The 20307-nt window shown below is 38.5% G+C and overlaps 1 protein-coding gene across 1 annotated transcript in view; it reads left to right on the top strand.

Moving 5' to 3' along the window:
• The window catches only part of Alg10 (alpha-1,2-glucosyltransferase Alg10), an 89141-nt gene that overhangs the window by 43505 nt on the left and 25329 nt on the right, over window positions 1–20307 (top strand). The window contains exons 3-4 of the mRNA XM_067139176.2: window positions 14974–15142; window positions 15247–15395. Of these exons, the coding sequence (XP_066995277.1) occupies window positions 14974–15142; window positions 15247–15395 (318 nt within the window). The remainder of the gene's footprint in view (window positions 1–14973; window positions 15143–15246; window positions 15396–20307) is intronic.

The raw sequence follows: 20307 nt of genomic DNA, 5'->3' as shown, positions 1-20307 counted from the left end.
TCACCTCTTTTCACCCCCCTTAATGGGGTTCTCTGAAAACAAAAAGGTGCATGCTCCTGTATTTTTAATGGACTTTCCAAATACCAAGTTTCTTGTCTCTAACATGTTTTGACATATAATGTAGATATTCCGGTACTCATTTTCCAGTTGTTTTCAGCCCTTTAACTGTATTATCCGAAAACAAAAAATACTTGTTTCATTTTTTTAAGGAGATTCCGAATACCAGTTTTCACGTACGGTGTGTACGTCTGTAACACCTTCAGTTTTTGAGATAAATATGTACTCATTAAAATAATTCAACTTCTTCTTCACTTCTTTCCACCCGTCTCCTACCGTAAGTGGACTTAGTATTCAATAACACTAGAATGTTTGTATTGTTCTCCCACCTATTCAATACAATACAATCTTAAAAGTTAGGACTTTGTCCTTATCAAAATATTAGCATAAAATTAATACATTATATGGTACATGTTTCGCCTGTCAATCATAGGCATCATCACCCATATTTTACCTTATGAATAGATCAGGTACCTGATTGGGAATGGCTTATGAATACTGTTAAAAACTATATTTTGTAAAATGGATTGGCGATCATTAAACAACTAATACAAAATAAAATGTGGTATACTATTACTTAACAATATTGTGTTAATATTTGAGTCTAAAAGGATGACATTTATTTGAAGATCACAACACTTCCTTAAGTGGATTTTCCAAAGACAAAAAGAACGTGTTTGTTTACTTTGAAAGAAGATTCCAAATACAAATGTTCATGCATCTAACATCTTCAGTTTTTGAGATATAAGTATCGTCATAAAAAAATTCAACTCCTTTTTCACCCCAGCCCGTTAAGTTGATTCCCCCCTCCATCAGAAAAATGCATGCAAATTTTCACGTGTGTAAACTTAAGTTTTTGAAATATAAGTTGCTCCATAAAAAGAATTAAATATTTTCAGTTCCTTTCACCCTCCACCTGTAAGTGAATTTTCCGAAAACCAAAAATACTTGTTTCTTTTTTTATAAAGGCGATTCCAAATGCCAATTATCACAACGGTAACATCTTTTGAGATATATGTATCCTCATAAAAAGGAATTAAACACTTCTTTCACCGCCCCCGCCCCAAGTCGATTTCACCTCCAAAGGTACGTGTTTCTTTATTTTTAAAGGAGATTCCAAACACTAATTTTCACATCTGTAACCTTCAGTTTTGAGATATAAGTTTCTCCAGAAAATGAATTCAATTTTTTCACACTCCCCACTCAAGTGAATTTTCCAAAAAACAAACAGTACCGGTTTCTTTCAAAGAGCTTCCAAATATCAATTATCACAACTGTAACTTCTTCAGTTTTTGAGATATAAGTATCCTCATACCAATAATTTAACCTATTTTTCAGTTAATTCACCCCTTTAAGTGGATTTTCCAAAGTCAAAATATTACATGTTTCTTTACTTTGAAAGAAAATTCCGAATACAAATTTTCATGTCTGTAACATCTTCAGTGTTTGAGAATAAGTAGCCTCATGAAAAGAATTCAACTCCTTTTTCACAACCCGTTAAGTTGTTTCCCCCACCCGAAAAATGTGTATTTCTTTATTTTTAAAGGAGATTCCACATACCGACTTCCACTTCTGTAACCTTCAGTTTTGAGATATAAGTTTCTCCAGAAAAATACTTAAATTTTTTTCACTTCCTTTCGCACTCCCCACTCAGCGAATTTCCCAAAAACAAACAGTACCCATTTCCTTAAAAGTGTTTCCAAATACCAATTATCATGACTGTAACTTCTTCAGTTTTTGAGATATATTTATCCTCTTAAAAAGAATTCATCTCCATTTCCATCTCCCCCTACCAAGTTGATTTCCCCCTAATGTGTGTCTGCAACATGTTCAGTTTTTATGATATACTGTAGATATGCTTGTTTTAAAAATTCACCCCCTTTTTCAGTTCCCCTAAGTGGATTTTTCAAAAGAAATATTCCTAATACCTGATTTCGAACCTGTAATAATTTGCAGATATAGTCTTTTTTTAAATTGACCCCGTTTGTCACTCCTGTTCACCCCCTATTCATTGGATTTCTTTATTTTCAAAGATGATTCCAAATACCAATTTTCATGCCTGTAACATCTTCAGTTTTTGAGACGTAAGTCTCCTCATAAAAGGTGTTCAACCCGTTTTCCCCCTTTGTTTCACCCCCCCCCCCCCCGTAATGGGATTTTCCGTAAACAAAAACCACATGTTTCTTTATTTTTAAAGGAGATTCCAAATACCAAAATTCACGTGTGTAACACCTTCAGTTTTTGAGATATCAGTATCCTAATTAAAAGAATTCAACCCCATTTTCAGTCACTTTTACACCTCCAAGTGGTTTTTTCGAAAACAAAAAAATACATGTTTATTTTCAATAGAGATAAAAATGACCATTTTTCACTTCTGTAACATGTTAAGTTTTCGAGATATACTGTAGAAATGCTCATTTTAAAATCTCACCCCCTTTTTAGTTCCCCTTAAATGGAGTTTCCAAGAACAAATCACCTATATTTCTTTACTTTTACAAGAGATTCCAAATACGTCTGTAACATTTTGCGTTTCGGAGATATACTGTAGATATAGTCTTTCTAAAAATTCACCCCAATTTGTCAGTCCTGTTTAACCCATTAATTCGGTTTTCCAAAACAAAAAAAATGTGTTTCTTTATTTTTAAAGGAGATCTCGAATACCAATTTTCAGGTCTGTTATATCTTCAGTTTCTGAGATATAAGTATTCTCATTAAAGGCATTCAAACACTTGTTCACCCTTTTTCACCCCTCCTAGTGGGATTTTCCAAAAACAAAAAAATAAGTGTTTCTTTATTTTTAAAGGAGATACTAAGTACCAATTTTTACATCTGTAAACTTTTAAATTTTTGAGATATAGATATACTCATTTTAAAAATTTCCCCCTTTTCATCCCCTTAGTGACGGAATATCCAAAATTCCTCCCTTAGCGAGCACCTGCATTGTAATATAAATGTATCCTCAGAATTTCATTTCTTTATGTCTAGTAGTTTTGGCTCGGCGATGAATCAGTTAGTGAGGACAAGTTATTTTATATATATATATAGATGAGTAAGCTTGTCCAATTTTCTCTTTTTTTGTGGCTTTCTTGGCTTCATCACTTGACTTTTGCTTTATTAAGTTACCATAATGTTCACTAAGACATTACAAAATGTAAATATACACTTTCTTTTAAACGCATTTAAATCCTTGCCACATGATTGACGTACAAAGTCCAAACTACCAAGGATGTTGAACATCACAAATACTAGTACTGGTCTCTGATATTTACAGTTTAAGAATAAATATTCAAACCTTTTGATGATCATAACTTTGAACACCTTTTTAAACCAGTAACTAAAGTATTCATCACAACATCTGATGGATATTTCAGGCTCCCCTGTCTATGACCTTAAAATAACAGAAAAGAGCGCCAGAGCTAAGAACTGGGTATTATCAAGTAATACAAGACATGAAATACATCCTTCACACTTAACTTATTTAAGTAATTTATGACATACATAGATAGCCTCCTATGTACGTAATGTCGACAGTATCATTTTTGCTTACATGTACATTATCGAGTTCATGAGTAACTCCTTCAAACTCGGACATATCACAAGTTTCAACATTTTTGTCACAGTCGATACCTTCTTCATTTACACTAAAATCTCTTATTTCTACATCAGAATGTTTAGCAGAAGATACCTTAACCCGTTAAGTGGGGAGCGAGCTCTTCCTCGTTACCCACTACAGTGGGGAGGTGTTTTCATTAGTATTTTTTTTAAATACTTGGAATTATGCAACCCGACATGTATCTGTCTAATATTACTTGTATATTGTGACAATAAGACACATTAATTTCAATACTGCACCGCATATTCACGATAAAGAACTATTTTTAAGCAAGACATTTTTAGTGCACCAAACGCATAAGTCTCATATTTCAATTTTTTCTCTTACGGGCATTGTAATAGTTACTTTCCGAAACTTGTATGTAAGCAGTAAACATTTACGAATCAAACTACCATTGTAGTCCCACAAGCACTATAAAATATTGTTATAGTGTACTATTATTACACTATTGAAGAATATAAAAATGATCAGAGAAAAATGTACTCACCGAATATGTACTTTCTTCTCTTGTTCTGGATATGGAACTGCCAAATCACTAATTTCACTCAGAGACCTTCACTATATATCCACACTGTACCAGGAAATGATTGTGGGGCCAGAGCATGGGAAGGATCTCAGGTAGTGTTCGGTTTCTTATTGGAGCAGGTACAGAGATGGATAGTATCGCAGGGCGAATAATAGATAGTAAATCTTTTTGATAGAATTTATTAAAAATATTCACAGAAAAATCACCCTGCAATTGGAATTTCAAACTGAATTTTCCAGCCAATATTTTCCAAAAAGCTCAAAATAAAAGATCAATGCTATTATCTTCTGAGACGTCTATTTGCTTCGGAATGTCCAAAATAAATATCACTCTTTTATAGATATCATATACACCCTACAGTTCATCTAATATGAATTCAAATGCAAAAATATCACTTTGCACCTTGAATTTCATCAAGTTCAGCACTTACGGTGCTGACCTACAGTCTTTCTAATATTTTGAACATAAAATGAACACACACTGTCATGAATAAGGTGATAGTTTAAATGAAAATATTTGATCACTGGCTGTATGTTTCTACAGTTCATTTAAGTTGAAAAATAAACTAAAGTAGTGCATTTGCAAATCCTAAAGTTCATCTATGTGAAATTAATTCAATTTATGAATGATTTTGAAAAGGAATTTACAGTTTAAAAGCAAGATATGAACCTTTCTTGAATTATTGCAAATTACAAGCTGAAATTTACATGGAGCACTGTAATTAACTGAGTGCTTTGTTAAAAGTCAGTCAGTAGGATTACTCACTCAGAATATGAGATCAGCTGGAATCTGCTTACAAGTGTTGGTGTTGTGCTGTACTGCAGCTCGGTGCTTGGAGCATTCCGCAGCATGCAGCCAAGGCTCAAACTTAGCATCGGCGGTGTGACAAGTCCGTTCAGTGAAGATACCACTTTAATCTCCCTCGCCGACGTCCCTCGATGGGTACCATTACTGATGGAACCACGTAAATCCCCCGTTGGAAATGACGTTTGATGCAGCAGAATCTCACAGCACTTTGCCATGGTTTCCGTTGTTCTTTGAGGTAATGTCGGAACACGGAAAGTTTAGTTGGCACTATAGATTTCTCAGATATCACTAGAATTGATATAATACACCGACACAGGTTGTAATGCACATTTCTATTTTCATATTAGTTTTACGGTGTTGAATTAGAATTCACAGTCCATGCTACCATATGGTTTGTGAGTCAGGTCAATGGAGTAAGGACTTACAATCGTTTTCACTATGGAAAACACAGTTTTTATATACACACAGTTTATGGAATTAAGATTTAACACAGTCACAGTTCATAATTGTCAATAATTATGTCTGAGGTTCGAGCGTAGAATAATAATCACAGTCCATAAGCACTTGAAAATGTTATTAACCACAGTCTCTGCAACAGTCTCTGAAATAATATTGTTCATGGTTTAAGACGATTTTATGGCTGGATTTACAACACACGAGTCTGTACTACTTAATATTGTCATAAAAAGTTCTTAATGTTCACTGAGTTTCTCGTAATAACGATCGAAAGATCGAGAAAATGCACATAAAAAATAGTCAATTCTAGCCCTGTTATTGGACGAATGTCTGGTGAAATAATGTCTCATACAGTTCACAATAGTGCTATTGTAGGAGAAATACATCTCAGAATAATTGAAATGGTCTCAAATTAGGATTTTAGTTCACCACACGCAATGACTTAGAACAGTTCAAAAATACAGTTCAGAATTACATGAAAATGGTAAAATTCACAATGTCGTATACTGATAAATGAAATACTTGACACTTCAATTCACGCGGCAGAAACTTTACTAGCGACGTCTTCGTGCTATTTTCAAAGCGTTTGAGTGTGACCACGATGTCCTCGCAGATCGCGACGGAGCATACTGTCCTTCATAATTACAGAACACACTTACGGCACACTTGCTGCACACTGGCCATAAACTTGGTTCACTGACCTATCTATACCTGTCTGCGAGCAGCGCTCGGAATCAGGTGATGAAGGGGAGATAATTCCTTCCAAACTTTAACTTATTATATTTCGAAAACCACTGGACGGATTGATCTCAAACTTGCAGGGTTTCACTTCTAGAATATTGGCTACAATTCAGCGTTGGTCTCATGTTAATTGGTCCAGGCGTTAAAAAGTTCATAAAATAATTTTCGAGAGAATTCTGAAGAGGAGGGAAGCTACAGGCGGCGGTGATGTCACTTGACTTTGCCCGACTTGCGCTCTCCCTCACGCAGCGCAGTGAGAACGAGAACATTCTCTCACACAGCTGTTCATGCATCGGAACTTAACTGTACGCTCAAAAATAAAATTTATAACTCGTATGTGCCAGGGCCTATGCCTTCCTGGTACAATACGCAGTGGCGGCGACAAATGGGGGGGGGGTTAGTGGTAGTGCTCCTCCACATTTTGGGGGAAAATAAAATTTTTATTGTAATTTAGCCGTTTAAAACATAAATAAAAATCGCAGTTCAAATGTAGGCCCTACCATTTTGTTGCTACTTTCTTTATTCCTGAGTCGCCGTCACTGTCTACATGCACACGCACACAAACTCAAACACGAATTTACACAATTATGAACACTATTCAGAATACACGTGCAATGGACGCCTCTCAGTTCACATTCTAGCGGTGTGGTACACTCCGAAGCAAGAAGCCGGGCACAGTACTACATCGCAGATTTTGCAGCAGTGCTGTGTCTCCTTTCTTTTATTATTTGCATTGCAGACAACACATCTCTTGCTTGCAATGGGTTTCGTCTTTGACGGGGAATTGAAATCCTGGAAGTCCTTTCCTGAGAATCGATCCGAAGGGTCATGTGATAGTGACACCACTGATCTGACTGGCTGGGCTTCAGTGAGGGTTGATTTATCATACTTGTCAAAAAGCTTCTGGATAACATGCATACGAAATTGTAAGTGAGTGAATTTTCCTCCACGTTTTTGATATATAATGAAGGTATTGAACATTGTTATGTCCAACAAGTGCCTCAAAATCGTTTGGTAGAACTTCTTTATTCGCTTTCGGGCTGTACGGTACGGGACCATACACTGATCAGATAAATCGACCCCACCCATTGAGTCATTGTAATCTTTACACACAACAGGCTTTTCTACTGTGTCCCCTTTCCTGTTTCTCACAGCGTGCATTTCGGCATCATGTATGCTACTTAGCATACACACATCCCTCTTGTCTCTCCACTTGAGAGCAATGAGTTTGTTACGATAAGCAAACACAATTCCCCCCCCCCCTTTTCTTTCCTCACCACATCTTTTGGGAGATTTTTTCTGTTCTGTCTTACGGTGCCTACAGCATCTGTCTGAAGGTCATTGAGCAGGTCAAATAGCTCTGGACTACTGTAGTAATTATCCACAGCTATTAGATAACCCTTATTCAGGAGACTTTCAGCCAGTGTAAATACAACTTTGTAAGGCTTAGTGTACTCAGAAATATCTATTCCACAAACTTTGTTTACCAGATCAGTTTCCTTCCCCGTATACCATAGCAGGTTCCACACATATCCGGATTTAGCTTCACATAACTTATAAGATTCCAAACCAAAGTGCGACCTTTCCTTCAGTATGTATACCTTCCATCCCAGTCTACCTTTCACAATAATGGGCTCTCATCGATAGATAGGCGATCGTCTGGAGTATGTGCGGTTCTGAATTTTGATAATAGGTCATCTAAAACTTGCTTCATTTTATACAATTTTGGGTGAACCTGTCTATTATAAGCTTCATTTTCCGCAAAATGCAAAAATTTCAGTAAAAGGAAAAATCGTTTCTCAGACATAATTTCATAAAATACAGGAGTAGCTAACAGTTTATTACGAGAAAAGTAATGGACTAATTTCAGCTTCTGAACAGTACCCTGCAGTAATAAGATTCCTAAAAAAAGTTTTAAGTCATTTTTGTTAGTGTGTTCCCAGTCTCTCTCAGAACTTCTTCCTTTCACTTTTGCCATCAAAGAATTCGAGGTAATTGTTTGCTGAGCATACAGATTAGTTTGCTGTGCAATAAGATCACAAAGTCCGTCATCTATAAAAAATTTGTACATTTTTTTGGGCTGTTTCTTATCTAAGAGTTCTCCTGGATTCCAGCATTGTAATTTGTTGGAAATCTTGCTCGCTTACAACTCTGCACATCCCATTCACCCTGTACAGCAGCAGGATTACCGTCATTCGCAGTTTCAGTTTCACTGCTTTCACTGGAACTCGAACTCCGTACTGATTGAATGTGTCTTGGTACCCTACTAGAAAAGCTAGTTCCTGGAATATTTACTAATAACGGAGATTCATCGTCACTTTCGGAACTGAAATCACTACAACTTTCATCTTTGCTATTTTCAAGGATATCACGAATACTACAGTCACTTGATTGAAATAATAACATTAAGTTATTTATTAGACCACCTAATCAATACAAAATCGTCTTGGATGATTTACATAAATTTGTTAACTAATAGTGGTACATGTTTCGCCTTCCCTGAAGGCATCATCAGCCATAGTCTTAACCTTAAATTAAAAATAAGCGTCTAAATAACATGTAGTAATGAAATGAATTTTAAAATCTTGAAGAGATTTGAAGTAAAATAACATTAAAAATAACAATGATGGTTTGAAAATACAATGTGATGAAATATAATAGTGGAAGTATTAACAAAATGTACTTCTAACTCATAATGTTACAAGCTATCTTTGTCACCGTCAAATGATTCCACTTTTATATGCTTTTTCAACTAGAATATCTACAAACTCACAATTTACAACATTTGAACATCACTTCAAATTTTGGGATGGTCCATAGTGATCCTATTTGAAACTGTTCTTCAACTTCTATTCACCAACTTGATATCCTCAACATGTTCTACAACTTCACCATATGCATCTGACTTTCGTCTTTTATCTTCAAGATCATGGTTAACTTCGGATCTCTCGACTAACTTTGACTTTTATTCTCTCTTCTTTACTTTGATTATATTACGATTTTTCGCCGTCGTCTAATTATAACCGCCAGACTATCAACTTTACTTTTATCCAATCTTACTACTTGTCCTATAACAATCTATTGTTTTATCCATTGTACTTATTTTAGCAGCCTTCTAATGTTAATTTTGTTAATACTTCCACTATTATATCTCATCACATTGTATTTTCAAACCATCATTGTTATTTTTAATGTTATTTTACTTCAAATCTCTTCAAGATTTTAAAATTCATTTCATTACTACATGTTATTTAGATGCTTATTTTTAATTTAAGGTTAAGACTATGGCTGATGATGCCTTCAGGGAAGGCGAAACATGTACCACTATTAGTTAACAAATTTATGTAAATCATCCAAGACGATTTTGTATTGATTAGGTGGTCTAATAAATAACTTAATGTTATTATTTCAATCAAATATCATCAATACGGACCAAAAATGATATTTATTATATGTAATACTACAGTCACTTGTCATATCTCTCGCCCTTTTAAAAATACTGTAATACAGTATAAAATAAAACTCTAACACATTTCAAAAACACGAAAGGAACAGATTGAAGCTTCTATTTATCGCAAACTTAGTACAGCGCAGGTCCAGTCATGCGGCCCACTGATGAATGCATGGGCTGAATGTGATAAGGCCCTTAAGTGATTTTTGCATTGAACAAAACGAACGAAATAGAAAGGGGATTCCTTATCGCAATACTGTTCTTACTTCGTAGTTCAAAAAAATCGTAGAGATGGCAGGACCTTCCAAAGCATGTGAGGAAAGTTTCAAGGCTCGTGCCTAATATTGAAGATAAGAAAAAAATAAAAACAGTCGCGCGTCAGGAGCCACATCGCCCACCTTATCGCAGAGTTTGAAGTGCTGCTGGAGCCACAAGCCCCGCTCTACGGGATAATAATACTAATTGTTTTGAGCTTTTTCTTTGATTCCATCACTTGCGAACCTGAAATATTATAACAAGCTCCACTCATTTGGCGATACTGTCCGAAACTAGTCTCAAAATCTTGTCTGAAATTTACCTAGCAACACGTATTTGAAATATAACACAGTTAATAAATACTCACCTATTTCTAGTACAGTGCTAACAGTATGAGTCAAAGCTAACTGAGTGATGTGAGTTTACAATTTCTTTTCCTCGACTTTTCACCTTTTCCTGAAACCACAACGTAATTCCATTTCTCTAGCCATAACAAAAAGTTTCTCAAAAATAAATAATTATCATGATCCACAGATGTCACCGGGCAACAATACATACATCACATACATTATCATTATAGACTGTTATGCCTTTCAACATTCAGTCTGCAAGCCTCTGTGAACTTACTAAACTTCGCCACAATCCTCTATTTGCAACTAGTACTATGACCTCATTCAATTCTATACCTCTTCTCTTCAAATTGTTAGAAACAGAGTCTAACCACCATCGTCTTGGTCTCCCTCTACTTCTCTTAACCTCCATAACACAGTCCATTATTCTCCTAGGTAACCTATCTTCCACCGTTCGCCTCACATGACCCCACCACCGAAGCCAGTTTATGCGTACAGCTTCATTCATCGAGTTCATTCCTAAATCAGCCTTTATCTCCTCATTCCGAGTACCCTCCTGCCATTGTTAGCACCTGTTTGTACCAGCAATCATTCTCGCTACTTTCATGTTTGTTACTTCTAACTTATGAATAAGATATCCTGAGTCCACCCAGCTTTCGCTCCCGTAAAGCAAAGTTGGTCTGAAAACAGACCAATGTAAGGATAGTTTTGTCTGGGACCTGACTTCCTCCTTACAGAATACTGTTGATCGCAACTGTGAGCTCGCTGCATTAGTTTTATTATACCTTGATTCAATATCACTTACTATATTCCCATCCTGGGAGAACACACAACCTAAATACTTGAATTTATCGACCTGTTCTAGCTTTGTATCACCAATCTGACATTCAGTTTTGTTGTATTTCTTATCTACTGACATCAGTATAATCTTCAAAAGGCTAATTTTCATACCATGCTCATTGCACCTATTTTCAAGTTGCAAGATATTACACTGCAGGCTTTCAGCACAACTGCCATTAAGACCAAGTCGTCAGCATAGGCCAGACTGCTTACTACATTTCCACCTAACTGAATTCCTCCCTGCCATTTTATACCTTTCAGCAGATGATCCATGTAAACTACAAACAGCGAAGGTGAAAGATTACAGCCTTGTCTAACCCCTGTAAGTACCCTAAACCAAGAACTCATTCTACCATCAATTCTCACTGAAGCCCAATTGTCAGCATAAATGCCTTTGATTTGTTTTAATAATATACCTTTAATTCCATAGTCCCCCAGTATGGTGAACATCTTTTCTCTCGGTACCCTGTCATATGCTTTCTCTAGATCTACAAAACATAAACACAACTGCCTATTCGTCTCGTAGCATTTTTCATTTATCTGGTGCATACTGAAAATCTGATCCTGACAGCCCCTCTGTGGTCTGAAACCATACTGGTTTTCATCCAATTTCCTCTCACCTACTGATCGCACCCTCCTTTCCAAAGTACCAGTGAATACTTTGCATGGTGCACTTATCAATGAGATACCTCGATAGTTGTTGGAATCCTTCCCGTTCCCTTGCTTAGAGATAGATGCAATTACTGCTTTTGTCCAGTCTGAAGGTACCTTGCCAACACTTCATGCTAATCTTACCACTCTATGAAGCCATTTCATCCCTGCCTTTCCACTATACTTCACCATTTCAGGTCTAATTTCATCTCTACCTGCTGCTTTATGACAATGGAGTTTATTTACCATCCTTTCCACTTCATAAAGCGTAATTTGACCAACATCATTTTCCTCCTTCCCATGGGCTTGGCTGTTCGCAACACCACCAGGAAGTTTTCCTTTTACGTTGAGAAGATGTTCAAAATATTCCCTCCACCTTTTCAGTGATTCCCTGGGGTCTATTATGAGTTCACCTGAATTACTCAAAACACTTGCTAAGATTCTTTATTACTGTCCAGAAAGGTTTCCCTGCATCTACGTACAAATCCCTGTCTGCCTCAGCCCTTGTTTGGAGCAATTTCTGACAAGCCTTCTTTTTACATTTACAAGCTGCTCTCACTTCATCATTCCACCAAGATGTTCGCCTTTTCCCATCTTTACACACAGTTGTTCCTAGGCATTCCCTTGCTGTTTCTATGACAGCATCCCTGTATGCCACCCATTCTCTTTCAATATCCTGAATCGGTCTTCTGTTCGAAACTTCTCACTAATCATATCCATGTACTTCTGCCTAATTTCCTCGTCCTGGAGATTTTCTACCCTTATTCGTTTACAGAGAGATTTCACTTTCTGTATCCTAGGCCTAGAGATGAGATACCTAGCTCCTACAGATCAGATAGTGGTCTGTATCATCGAAAAATCCCCAGAAAACTTGACATTCCTAACAGATTTCCTGAATTCGAAGTCGGTTAAGATATAGTCTTTTATGGATCTGGTACCCCTAGCCTCCCATGTGTAGCGGTGAATAGCCTTATGCTTGAAGAATGTATTACTAACTGCTGAACCCATACTAGCACAGAAGTCCAGCAAACGCTTCCCATTCCCATCAGCTTCCATATCTTCCCCACATTTACGAATCACCCTTTTGTTTCCTTCAGTTCTATTTCCAGCTCTCGCGTTGAAATTGCCCATTATCACTATTCTATCCTTGTTGTTGACCCTGACCATAATGTCACTCAATGCTTCATAAAACTTGTCAAATTCATCCTCATCTGCACCCTCACATGGTGAATTCTCTGAGACAGTTCTCGTCCTAATTCCTCCAATTGCTAAATCTACCCGCATCATTCCCTCATTTACGTGCCTAACAGAAACTATGTTTCGTACAATGGTATTCCTAATAAACAGCCCTACCCCATACTCTGCCCTTCCCTTTCTAACACCCGTCAAGTACACTTTATGATCTCCTATCTCTTCCTCGTTATCTCCCCTTACCCGAATATCACTTACTCCTAGCACATCCAGATGCATCCTCTTTGATGACTCAGCCAGTTCTACTTTCTTTCTTCTCGCTTAAGTGCGGCCAGTATCCAGTAATCAGGAGATAATGGGTTCAAACTCCACTGTCAGCAGCCCCGAAGATGGTTTTCCGTGGTTTCCCATTAAGGCCACGGCCAATTCCTTTCCATTCCTAGGCCTTTCCTATTCCATCGTCGCCATAAGGCCTATCTGTGTTGATGCGACGTAAAGCAAATAGCAAAAAAAAAAAAAAACTTTCTTTCTTCCTTAAGCCCCATTAATATTGATAGCTCCCCATCGAATTCCATTTCGTTCGCCAAGTTGTTTCTAAGGAGTCCCTCGCCTGTCAAATGAGAGTGGGACTCCGTTGCTCCCATGGGTCCGAGGCTGGCTTAAGATGTTCTGAGCTCGGTAAATTTATGAAGCAGGATGCTACACTACTTACACATAGTCCAAGTGAGGATCTTTCCTCTAACGGGTTATGGACCACCAGTGGATTGTATAGTCCTAGTCGCCTGAGCACAAAGAGGGCCATGGCTGAGAATATGTCCCGAGATGCCCAGTCCCATTCCATAGCAACTGGTATCCCGACTCTCAGGACCACTTACTAGGCCACTCAGCCATTGCCAATGGTTCACGAACTAGGACATGACTACAGTAACCCACACCATGAACCATGGAGAACAGTAATTATCATTAAATCTGTCCCTTTTAAATGCATGTTTTACATTCATCATTTTCCACCATTTAATTATAACTTCTAAAAGGCAAACAGTACCCTCAACATTGTAGTCACTACGCTCTGACATTGTTTAAAAGCAGCTGCATGGTGTTTTTGTTTGTATTTTTCCATCAAAACCCCTCGCACGTAGGTTCACATTCTGCCTTTCCCGGGAAGTCAGGAACAATACATTTTTTTAATATTCATTTTTCTTTACGTTTCACCAACACAGATAGGTTTTATGACGATGATGGGATAGGAAAGGGCTAAGAGTGGGAAGGAAGCGGTCGTGGCTTTAATTAAGGTACAGCCTCCAGCATTTGCATGGTGTGAAAATGGAATATCATCTTCAGGGCTGCCAACAGTGGGGTTTGAATCCACTATCTCCCGGATGCAAGCTCACAGTTGCGCGCCCTTAACATCACGGCCAACTCACCTGGTATATTTTTTTATCAAGAGCAGGTGTTAAGTTAATTAAACTGTGTTCACTTTGTTGCAGATTTTTAAATTGGACACACCGGCAGTAAGAGTGGCGTTATGATTTGTTAAATCTGGGACATAAAATGTCTGTTTACTATCAGTCTGATTAAAGCAGTTATTTCTACTATGCTTAAAAATGTGTACTGAGTCGAACAGAACAAAAATGTTTTTTGAGTATTGTCGTAGGAATTAACAAACTTAGAAAATAAAGTTCTGCCACATAAGTTCATAAACATTGACCTATTTATGCGGTTGTTGTCTGAAATGAAACTAAATAACTTATAACCCAATTCGGTCAACACGTTCAAGACCTGTAAAGTAAGTGCACATAACTGATCTCCTGTTAAATCTTTACAAGAAAATAAACTTATTGTCTGACAGTAAAGAGGATACCATAAAAGTGTATATTAATTGGAGGATTGTTGTGCAAGAACTGGCATCCCTTGAGGAAGTTTTAAGTGCAAATTATGTTGAGTTTATTTTTTCTTGATATGTCCCGTTTTATCTTTATGATAGTTTGTATTAAATATTTAACTGTGAGTTACTGAATTCTGTTCTTTGTTTTAGGACATTGTTACCTTTTGCTCTGATCTGCTGTCTGCAATTAATTTGGGAACATTTCCTATTCTATACTTCTTCACATTTCTATATTACACGGACACAGTTTCTACCACCCTTGTGCTACTCATGTACTTATTGCACTTGGAGAATTGTCATGTCATGGCTGCAGCTACAGGTACATGAGCTTGAGATTTGTATGCATAGTTTTGTGTTGGTCTATTGCATATCTTGAATTGATTGAAAAGTTTAAATTCCTAATGAAATATATTTGATTTTTAGGTGCTGTGTCTGTTCTTGTGCGGCAGACCAATATCATTTGGGTTGCTTTTTTTGGGCTACTGACTGCAGAACAAGTTTTCAAGAAAGAAATCATGCAAACCAGAAGGAGGATATCCTCCAATATGGAAAGTAGTATACGTTATCTCCAGGTATGAACCTTAAATTGAGCTAGGTGGCAAAGACACACTTTATTAATTTATTGTGGATATGCATACTTCAAGAAAGATAGGAAAAATGTACAATTTTGAAAAGTAATATACTGTGTAATACAAGGAGATACTCTCGCTTCATAAGGCTCCTTTGAAATACACATAGGGATTACTGTTTTAAATATAAACCTGAAATCTATAATGAGAAAATATACGCATTGAACCTCAGTCACTGAATTGTAGGCCAACTCTATATTTATCTCTGGGCTTATAAGTGTACAAGTTTACCCCTTAAAAATGAAGTTATCACCTCTACCTGTTAGAACTCATTTGCAAGTCTTGCTGAAATCTGTATTCAATGAAAGCAGGAGAGAAATTACTGAAGGTTCACTGAATTTCCTTACGAAATGGCATTTGGCTTTTAGTGCCGGGAGTGTCCGAGGACATATTCAGCTCGCCTGGTGCAGATCTTTTTTTATTTGAGACCCGTAGGCGACCTGCACTTCGTGATGAGGATGAAATGATGACGAAGACGACACATACACCCAGCCCCCGTGCCAGTGGAATTAACGAATGATGGTTAAAATTCCCGACCCTGTCGGGAATCGAACCCAGGACCCCTGTGACGAAAGGCCAGCACGCTAACCATTTAGCCATGGAGCCAAACAATTTCCTTATACTTACCCTAAGCAAGGAGATGACACCAAATACAGTAGAGACAATGCGCGACACTCAGCGAGATATTGAGGGACAGCTATTAGAGCTCTCTCTAGCGTGTAGACCTGAGAACTACTGATTCTGCCATAAGAGCACGTGTATTTGTGTGTGAAGATTTTGGTGTTATTCATGCGTTTTTAGTGAGTTGACATAATTAATTAGTAGCGTGTGTCATTCCTTGATATCTCTTCTCAACATGAGGGGAAAGGTATGTGCTGTGTTTGGCTGCAGTAACTATGAAGTAGAGAATAATGGGCGGTCTTTCTTTCGCTACACTCCTGACAAGAAAATGTAAGTAATATTGTGTTTGCATATATATTCTTTCAGTGACAAAGAGATTTTTGCAGTACTTCATAATCTTCTGACCTGCTCGACCCATATTTTAACTGGCTTAAAATACACTGACTGACAGAGCAAATGCAACACCAAGAAGGAGTGGTTCGAAAGGGATGAAAGTTGGGGAAAAAACAGAGACGGCACGGACGAATAATTGATGTTTATTTCAAACCGATATGCAGGTTACACAATGCGCACGGCATCGACTCAGTAGGATGTAGGACCACCGCGAGCGGCGATGCACGCAGAAACACGTCGAGGTACAGAGTCAATAAGAGTGCGGATGGTGTCCTGAGGGATGGTTCTCCATTCTCTGTCAACCATTTGCCACAGTTGGTCGTCCGTACGAGGCTGGGGCAGAGTTTGCAAACGGCGTCCAATGAGATCCCACACGTGTTCGATTGGTGAGAGATCCGGAGAGTACGCTGGCCACGGAAGCATCTGTATACCTCGTAGAGCCTGTTGGGAGATGCGAGCAGTGTGTGGGCGGGCATTATCCTGCTGAAACAGAGCATTGGGCAGCCCCTGAAGGTACGGGAGTGCCACCGGCCGCAGCACATGCTGCACGTAGCGATGGGCATTTAACGTGCCTTGAATACGCACTAGAAGTGACGTGGAATCATACGCAATAGCGCCCCAAACCATGATGCCGTGTTGTCTAGCGGTAGGGTGCTCCACAGTTACTGCCGGGTTTGACCTTTCTCCACGCCGACGCCACACTCGTCTGCGGTGACTATCACTGACAGAACAGAAGCGTGACTCATCGGAGAACACGACGTTCCGCCATTCCCTCATCCAAGTCGCTCTAGCCCGGCACCATGCCAGGCGTGCACGTCTATGCTGTGGAGTCAATGGTAGTCTTCTGAGCGGACGCCGGGAGTGCAGGCCTCCTTCAACCAATCGATAGGAAATTGTTCTGGTCGATATTGGAACAGCCAGGGTGTCTTGCACATGCTGAAGAATGGCGGTTGACGTGGCGTGCGGGGCTGCCACCGCTTGGCGGCGGATGCGCCGATCCTCGCGTGCTGACGTCACTCGGGCTGCGCCTGGACCCCTCGCACGTGTCACATGTCCCTGCACCAACCATCTTCGCCACAGGCGCTGCACCGTGGACACATCCCTATGGGTATCGGCTGCGATTTGACGAAGCGACCAACCTGCCCTTCTCAGCCCAATAACCATATCCCTCGTAAAGTCGTCTGTCTGCTGGAAATGCCTCCGTTGATGGCGGCCTGGCATTCTTAGCTATACACGTGTCCTGTGGCACACGACAACACGTTGTACAATGACTGTCGGCTGAGAAATCACGGTACGAAGTGGGCCATTCGCCAACGCCGTGTCCCATTTATCGTTCGCTACGTGCGCAGCACAGCGGCGCATTTCACATCATGAGCATACCTCAGTGACATCAGTCTACCCTGCAATTGGCATAAAGTTCTGACCACTCCTTCTTGGTGTTGCATTTGCTCTGTCAGTCAGTGTATAATACGCATACTTTAATGTACAGTGCAGCAGTTAACCTTCAATACCGATGTGTTGTTGTAGGTGTGATTTGTGGGTTTTGAAATCACAGAAGTGATTTGGATAAGGTGTACAAGAAAAAAGGGTCGTTACGCTTATATAAGAATTATAAGATCTGTTCAGATCATTTGCAGGCCAGCGACTTTAAAAATCCTCGACTATACAGCCAAGAGTATGTTACTTTTACTCTAACTGTACATAAATATTCCTCAAAGCATCACTATCGACAACATTTTCATACTTTTCTTTCTTTTATCCCTCTTCTCAGGTTAAAGCCGGCATTTTATAGATTTTCTTTCTGTTAGTTAGGCTTCATGTTAAGAGGAAAATTGTCCAGCTTTTAAATGTTAATTCATTGCATCATGTGTGTAAGGAATGTGCCGATATTTTTATTGACAAGTGTCTTAATGTGATGATACAATGTTTTTTAAATGAGAAAAAAGACAACTCTAACCGTAAAGGTTCAGGCAGGAATGCTAAAGCAAAAAAAAAAGGAATGCATAAATGAAAGATCAACCCATTTCACAGCAGTCCATTTCACATCTTGTTTATATGTCTAATTTCAGTCTTTAAATAATAACCTTTAAATAATTCTTCATTCATTTATCCAGAATTGCTTTAGCAACTTCGAAGTTAATATCTCAATAATATTTTATTTCTAGACATTATTTATCCATTTTCGTATATGCATTTCCATTGATATTTGAAATTAGCGTGACTTTTCAGGTCAAGTCACTAGGAGCTCCACCGTCGAATTGTCTCCCATTTCAACAAGGCTAAATCTGTAAGTGTCGCGTATTGTCTCTACTTTATTTGATGACACATAGAGCTACACTCCCATGCAAATTAATGGGAACATGACAAATGTGCACACTTTTCTTTTCCCTGGCGGTGTTTGTGTCCATAGTATGGGCACTCTTGAGAAACAATCATGGATGGCTCTTCTGATCTGTAGAGAATATTTCCCTTCTCTTCTGTGTCTTGGCAACAGGAATGTCGTTCCTCCTCAAGGTGGATTCAGCTGTTCGCCTCCACGTTGCTCTGGGTCTACTTAGCCTTTCCTTGGTTCTGTAATGGCGAGAGCTTCCTGTACAGGATGATCATCACACTGCTTGGTGTACCTGTACCAGCAGAGTTGTCTCCGCCCCCCCAGTTTCTTACCGATATCAGTAGTAATGAAGGATCTTCACACGTGCTCATTACACATTTGGTTGATCAGATTAACACCCACGGATTACTGCAGCATTTGCATCTCTGTGGTGTGCTTTTGTTGATCATGCTTCTTCTGCCTTGCTCAGCATTCAGAGCCTTACATGAGGGCTGGCCTGATGACCATCATGTTAACATTCCCTTTAAAGTTAATGGGCATTCATCTATCCCAGAAGACACATGTTAGCATTCACCATTTCATCCAGTCGACATTGATGCGATCTTTGTCATTGCCGTTGACTGTGGCATCGGTGGTGATGACAGAACCAAAATACTTGAATGTGAATCGAGGAATTTAATTTGAATCTGGCTTGTCAGTATTCAGTATACTGTAATAAAATAAATAAAATGTTTATTTCACATCATACATCTTTAAAGAAACATCCTTCTTCAGCGAAATAATATCTTCAAAAATCCAATGACTTGATTAGAATACAGACTTAATAAGATCTTCAACTATTATCAAAGCATGATATAAAACAGACAGTTGAAACACAGCTATTACACAGGGTGGGCAAGGCGTCCCCGCAGTGCTGTAACTGTTGGAACCAAGTGTTGGACTACATATTGTTGCAGTCAAGTGTTAGTGTGAAGCCGTGGCGGATGTGAGCAGTAAGAGTTACACAATTGAGGAGCAGTTAGTGGCAAGTGTGTGGGGGCACATACAGGGTATACAGGCAGACAATGAAACAGATTATGGGAGCATTCCTGGAAAGATTTAATGAGGCTCCACCACAAAAAGCAACACTTATCGATTGGGACGGACGTGCTTTTGCTGCCGAGGAGTGGAAGGAAGAAAACGAGAAGAAACCCGTACTGGAATATGTGCTTTGATTGAACAATCTCCTATGAAGTCGACGCGTAAACATGCTTCAGAACTTGGTATACCAAGGACAACAATGCAAGACTACATTAAAAAGGACCTTAAGTTCAGAACTTTTACCGATGTTCGTAAATGAGTTATTGGATAGATTACATGTAACAAGCTTTAACAGCTTCATTTTAGATAAAAACCCAAATTGACTATAAAATCAAGTAGCAAATATTTAAGATTAACTTAAATATTATATTTAAGTTGTCCACCTATTCAATACATATATAATTTAATACATCTAATACATGTTTCGTC

Source organism: Anabrus simplex, chromosome 2 (genome assembly GCF_040414725.1).
Source record: "Anabrus simplex isolate iqAnaSimp1 chromosome 2, ASM4041472v1, whole genome shotgun sequence".
Lineage (NCBI taxonomy): Eukaryota > Metazoa > Arthropoda > Insecta > Orthoptera > Tettigoniidae > Anabrus > Anabrus simplex.
The sequence above is the reverse complement of the archived record's forward strand: the minus strand, read 5'-3'. Positions and strand labels throughout refer to the sequence as shown.